The following is a 6,945-nucleotide window of genomic DNA, read 5'->3' on the forward strand; positions in this document are numbered from 1 at the left end:
GAGAGATAAGGAGGGGCGAGAGATGGAGGGAGGGAGCGGGAGAGAGAGAGATGAGGGAGCGAGCGAAGCGGTTCTTCTTGTATTGATTGCAGGGGCCAAGCTCCTGCTGGCAGCCTGGGTAAAGGCCCTCTGAGGAAGTGGGCTAATCCTGGGGAAATTGGAGGGAGGGAATCGATTAAGATGGCCGTGGCGGCCTTTCTTCTCCTTTCCAAGAGCCACTCTTTCACTGCTCACGCTTCCTCTCCCTCTCTCTCTCCCTCCCTCCCTCTCTCCCTCTCTCTCTCTCTCTCTCCCTCTCTCCCTCCCTCTCTGTTTCTCTTTCTTTCCTCACCCTTTTGCTTTCTTTCTTTGCGTCTCTCTCTGTCCTTCTCCTCCGTCTTTGACATTTTTTTTTCTTCTCCTTCCTCCTCTCCTCTTCGCCTGTGTGCACCCGCCCCGTCACTCACACGGACAGGCTTCTCTCTCTCTCTCTCTCTCATGTCGTGTCATCCATGCCTGGGCACCAGTCTGTCCGTGAGAATCTTCACTTGAGACGTTACGCAAACATGCCAAAAAAAGCCAACAGCAGCAGCGTCGCAGCAATAGCTTCTGTCAATAACAAGGACACAAGAATGTGCCTCTTGGTTAAGAGCGAAGGGAAACCATTTGGGAATTTCCCAAGGAAGGCTCTCCTTACTTACATGAGAGCCCAACCGATATCAGGCCACCATGAGAGCTAGGGAAGGGGGGGATCTCCACACCATCCTATTACCTTTAAGCCGCCCCAAGCTTAGGCTGAAACTGCTACTGCCGGAGGTGTTAGTCCACTGGCTACAGTCTCTCTCTCTCTCTCTCTCTCTCTCTCTCTCTCTCTCTCTCTCTCTCTCTCTCTCTACCTCTCTCTCTCTCTCTCTCTCTCTCTCTCTCTCTCTCTCTCTATCTCTTCCGCTCATACAAAGCCCCCATCCAAACCCAAACCCCTTCTAATCGGCTTGCTTGCCTTTGGACGCAGGCCACCGCACGAAAAACAAAAGGGCACAAGCACTTTTGGAACGCTCTAAAAACAGCTAAGACCCTGCTCGTCCTGGAATGGCGTTCGGTTAAAGGCTAATCTGTTGTTTCGAGGAAAATCCGAAGGGAGCATGTATTTATGGAAAAAAGGGAACGATTTGCCCTCATTCTTCTTTTGTTGTTGTTGCTGTAAAACCTTGGGCCAGTGTTACCTTGTCACGTAGCCTTCCCGTTGACCGGTGTGTGTGTGTGTGTGTGTGTGTGGGGGGGGGGGACTGTCTCCCACTGATACAGGCTGAAGGACACGCAGGTCTGGTTCGAGGCCATACAGAAACAGCATCAGCTGCTCTTGTGCAAAGTGTATCCTTGTGCAAAGTGTATCCTTGTGCAAAGTGTATCCTTGTGCAAAGTGTATCCTTGTGCAAAGTGTATCCTTGTGTAAAGTGGCATCCGGTGTGCTTTCTGATTCTGATTCTCGACACTTCCAGAAAATCCAACAGAAAAAAAACATGACCTCAGTGTGTGCAATCTTTTCTGCAAAAACATCTCCTTCAAAGCAGCTGTTCTCTGACCTGTGTGGACTCTGCCATCACCATTCAGACATTCAGCAGAAGCATAAAACAACTGCACATAACAACACATCAGTGGGCACACATTGATTTTGCACTTAACAAGTTAACCCAGTATTACTTATGGTGCATCCTGTTAGGATTCTTCTGGCTGTTGAGGCGCTCCTGTTTACAGAGCCACAGGGGCCATGGCTCCAGACCAGTCCTCAAACACAACTTACCCAGCAGCCCCACACGTCACACAGACTCTAAAAACAAAAGTCTGCCCCGGTCAACGCTCAGCGTTCACACAAACGCCTGAGACCACGAAGGTATATGGACGTGTTATGGTCTGTAACGACCGCCGACACCTTTAGCCCGGTGCTGATGAATAATTACGGGGGTTACCGCGGGTGTTTGGACTGACCACATGTGCCCGGAGGGGAAGATAATCACTTCTGGTTGACAAGCAAACTCCTCCATTTCCTGCCCAGCTCTTTTAATAGCCTGCCAGGGAGGCGTTGTGCCTGAAGACTATCCGCCACTGCAGCCGCGTGGGGAGGCGAGAGGATTTGCGACTTGACTGCAGTGTGACCGTGAAAAACAGATGCTGGCAACCTTCACACAAGCGCTTTAAATCACATCACACACACACACATACACACACACACACACACACACACACACACACAAACATATAGCCATACTCACTGGGAACAAAAGCCTGAGGTTGGGGTCAAGTCCTTGAGAGATGAGAGAAAAAGATAGGTCCTTGAGGCCAGCATCTTGCACTCACACATTCCCTCCCTCACACACACACACACACACACACACACACTCACACTATCTTAGATATGCGCTCACATGCACCAATCTAGGCAATAGGACAATTGTTCTCTAGTCATGAAAGGACAGTGGGTAGGGGGAAAGGAAGAAAGACAAAACAAAAGAAACAGAAAGACAGAATGAAAGAGAAAAATAGATAAAATGAAAGAAAGAAAAATAGAGAGAATGAAAGAAAGAAAAATAGACATTCCCTTTGATTCCAAAGGCTATAGTTCTAAGCGTGGCACCTGGTATTGTGCAATTCCTCAAAGAATGCAGCCTCCTGCCATCAAGCCTCGCTTATCGGCATTCGCCTCAGTTCACATTTACAGCCGAGCAGGCGCAACCTGAACGGCATGCGTATCCATGGACACCAAACAACCGCACAGGCAAAAGTCAAAAGCCGCGGCCTTAGCCCTGACCCTGAGACCAACCCTTCCCACACACACACACACACACACACACACACACACACACACACACACACACACACACACACACACACACACTCAACAGCCTGAGGAAACAAGGGACAAAACTCCCACGCTGCAGCGGGAGGTCGCCCGTTGACCCCTTGCTCCTTTCCCTCCGACCCCACCCCGCCCCACCCCACCCAAGTGTCCCAGCCCACGCTGGCGGTAGTGGACTCACATTTTCGGCTGAGGGCCTGTGGCGGAGGCTCCAGAGCCTTGCCGGCGCAGGCCGGGTGGTGGTGGTGCTGTGGCGGCGGGTTCTGCCTCCTCTGCAGGCAGGCCAGCATGGCAGCGCGGGAGGACAACTACAGCCGGGGCACCGCCGAGAGAGACCTGACAGAGGAAGAGAGAGAGAGAGAGAGAGAGAGAGAGAGAGAGAGATGGAGAGGGTTATTAGGGTGTAATGTATAACACAAATAACTCTTTCATACTAGCACACCATACAACATTCAAATTGTTGGTCACAAATCATCGTTTTTATATGTATATATCTTTTTGCCTTTTTTCAGATAGGACCATCAAGAGAAAGAAGATAGATAGATAGATAGATAGATAGATAGATAGATAGATACTTTAATGATCCCCAGGGGAAATTCAAGGTCTCAGTTGCATACAGACAACACACACACATTCACTAACAGCAGAAAAAGTAATTTAAAGTACATAATATAAAAACACAACTAAGCAATAAGGACAGTAGAAGATAAAGAATATACTAAATATACTAAAATACAAATTATACTAACTAACACTTAATCTAAATCAATTCTAAAAACAGTATCCACATAGTGGTGATTACAGTTTTTCTCAGTCGCTTTGGTGCTTTTCTCACATCACTATTAACATTTGCACAGCAGTTAGTGCAATTCTCAAAACAATTAGTGCAAACTGCAAAACCTAGTGGATGACCTGCAAAAGCACGTCACTTGCTCAAAATGGATAGTCCATTCCTCAAAAGCAGGTATTCATGTCAATGAAACTGTCAGTGTAATCAAAATGAGAAGTCTTGACACCATCGTTTATGAACAAGATAGTCAAATGGCTTTGTCATGTTTTCATTATGACAGTTCTCTCAGTGTTTTCCAATGCAGAAAAAGGTCAGAACTCGGTGACACTACCTGAACATGCTCAAGACAGCACTATACAGTACTTGTACAGCCATTTGAAAACTACAGTAAAGTTACACATTGCTGTAGTTAGGTGAGTAAGTGAGTACAAGACACCTGAATACGTAAATTTTTACTGTATGCTCTTTGCAATTCTACAGCATTGTGACAGAATTTGATAACTAGTTCAACAATTTTGTATGTAATGACTCAAGCAATGAAATGAAGACTATTAGTTTTATTGGGAACGACTATTCAGCATTCATAAGTATAGTTCATTTTGACTGACATGACATAAGCAAATGATAATGTTAAAAAACAGCAGAGAATTGTATTTAAGCAACTGATACATGTCCAAAAGTATTTGCAATTTGTTCAGAGGAAGGAGAAATTGCTACTATGATGTGCACAAATGACTAAATGTTGTGGAGGTTGAACTAATGGTTATGAGAATTTTCATTCTGATCTGAAAAAAGCACCAAAGCGACTGAGAAAAACTGTAATCAATCAAGAGGCGCGTGCAATGACCGAGGCAGGGACTGAGCCTGTGGTTCTCTGTGCACAGTAAGAAGCAAGTGGGAATGAGAGATGAGGTGCGACGCGTCACCACAGGTCAGACTTGAACCTGGGTCCATATAGGGACTTGGACCCAAATGTGATATGGATGTTGCATGCGCTTGGGCTACAAGGGCCCCCTACATCTTCAGTTTTATAGAGATAAGACAGTGAGAGACAGAGAGACAGACAAACAGACAGATAGAAAGGAATGGAAGAGAGAGAGAGAGAGAGAGCAGAGCAAAAGAGAGACAGACAAACAGACAGATAGAAAGGAATGGAAGAGAGAGAGAGAGAGAGAGCAGAGCAAAAGAGAGACAGACAAACAGACAGATAGAAAGGAATGGAAGAGAGAGAGAGAGAGAGCAAAAGAGAGACAGACAAACAGACAGATAGAAAGGAATGGAAGAGAGAGAGAGCAGAGCAGAGCAAAAGAGAGACAGACAAACAGACAGATAGAAAGGAATGGAAGAGAGAGAGAGAGAGAGAGCAAAGCAAAAGAGAGACAGACAAACAGACAGATAGAAAGGAATGGAAGAGAGAGAGAGAGAGAGAGAGAGAGAGAGCAGAGCAAAAGAGAGACAGGCAAACAGAGAGAACAAACCATCATACACCTCCTAAGTCATAAGGTAAGTGAGTTAAGCTGCCATTGATTTAACTGCTTGTGGAAGGGGGAGGTCTGAGTCTTGTAGCCAGTCTAGCTACCCATCTACAACACACACACCCCACACACACACACCACACACACACACCACACACACACACACACACACACTTCACTCCTCTCCCCTTCACTCTTTCAACAGAGAGAGCTTGTTTGTGGCTAATGGGACTCGAGCTGCATCCTTCCTGCCTCTGTGTGCATATGTGTGTGTGTCTGTGTGTGTGTGTGTGCGTGCGTGCGTGCGGAATGTCTAATGCACACCTGCTCTGTAGCCTGTTGCCCCGAGCCCTGCAATTTACGACCACACTCCCTTCTGCACAGGCACTCAACGGGGCTCCTATGTGTGCTACTAGCGTTAAAACAGAGGACGCTACAGTCTCCTCAAGGAACACAAACAAGCCCCCAACCAGCAGTAGTTTATTATGCATGCAAAGCAAAACACAACTCTTAACGACATAGTCACAGACACACAAACACACACACACACACACACACGCACACACACACACACATACGTGCTGCCCCGTCTCTGCACCTCATGGGAGTTGGAATGGCTGATTGATGGCAGTATCAGAGGAAATGCCTAAAACAGCAGTCTGTCTGCAAGGGCTTCAACTGGTGCGACAGCTTTGGATGACTGTCAGAAAAGGCTTGAGGATTTGCGTGTTTGGGTGGGGTGGGGGTGGGTGGAGGGGGGGGGGGCATGTGTGTGACAGATTGTGTATGCATGTGTGTGAGAGAGTGGATGTGTACTTGTGTGGTGGTTCTGTGTGTGTGTGTGTGTAGAGTGTGTGTGTGTGTGTGTGTGTGTGTGTGTGTGTGTGTGTGAGAGAGAGAGAGAGTGAGAGAGAGAGAGAGAGAGAGAGAGAGAGAGAGAGAAAGAGAGAGCTGATAGTTTGGGCGGGGTTGAACGCCAGCCGTACATCAGGGGCTGTGACAGCACTAATCAATCTTCACCTTGGCCATAAATCTCAGATGCTGCATGTGCGTGTCCGTGTGTGTGTGTGTGGGTGTCTGTTGGTGTGTGCATGCCTGCCTGCAAGCAAGCAAGCATGTGTGTGTGTTTGTGTGCGCGTGCATGTCTGTGTCTGTGCACATGTGTGTGTGTTCTTGCATGTACGTGTGTGTTTGCACACATTTGCATGTGTGTGTTTTTGTCTCTCTTTGTGTGTTTGCCAATGTGGGGCCCCTCCAACAGTACAGGAAGTAAGATGCGCTGGCTGCCACCACATCAGAAAAACAGCAGCCCTCTCACTGACAAGTCTATACATACTACCTCAACACAGCTACACATACTGACCTCAACACAGCCACAGAGTCAGTGTTAGATGCAGGGCAATGAGAAAGCACTGCTCTGAGATCAGCATAATGAAGACATTAACTTGACAGCCTCACTAATGGCAAGCATAAACTACCTAGTAAAATGTCAGCATTCTCTCTGTAACCTAAGTAATGTGCATCAGCAACACCAAAGATGCATGCAGCACATATCAGTTACTCAGACATGTTCTTTAGAACCAACTAAATTCTCTCAGAACAAATTCAACACAACAATAAAAGCAAATATTACAATTAGCATATCCTGGGACAGATGAAGAAATGCACTTCAACAGCCTGACTACTTTTCTCGTATTTTTTTTCCAATGAGGTCCTCTGATCCTGTCCTTGCATCTCTCTCTCTCTCATTCTCTCTCTCTCTCTCTACCCCTCTCGCTCTCTGTCCTGTTCTGTTCTTCTGAGCCCGCCTCGTCGCATTCGCACAAAAGCCCGCCGCTGAATATTTC

At 47.0% G+C, this 6,945-nt stretch overlaps 1 protein-coding gene across 1 annotated transcript in view; it reads right to left on the bottom strand.

The window, feature by feature from the left end:
* Positions 1–6,945, bottom strand: part of fam222aa (family with sequence similarity 222 member Aa) — a 64,332-nt gene that overhangs the window by 23,590 nt on the left and 33,797 nt on the right. The window contains exon 2 of the mRNA XM_076269779.1: positions 3,015–3,169. Coding sequence (XP_076125894.1) covers positions 3,015–3,123 — 109 coding nt within the window. The 5' untranslated portion in view covers positions 3,124–3,169. The remainder of the gene's footprint in view (positions 1–3,014; positions 3,170–6,945) is intronic.

This window comes from Alosa pseudoharengus, unplaced genomic scaffold (genome assembly GCF_046254945.1).
Source record: "Alosa pseudoharengus isolate Yale_2024_CS ecotype anadromous, Long Island Sound unplaced genomic scaffold, YU_APseudo_1.1 YU_APseudo_1.1_scf_6, whole genome shotgun sequence".
Classification (NCBI taxonomy): domain Eukaryota; kingdom Metazoa; phylum Chordata; class Actinopteri; order Clupeiformes; family Clupeidae; genus Alosa; species Alosa pseudoharengus.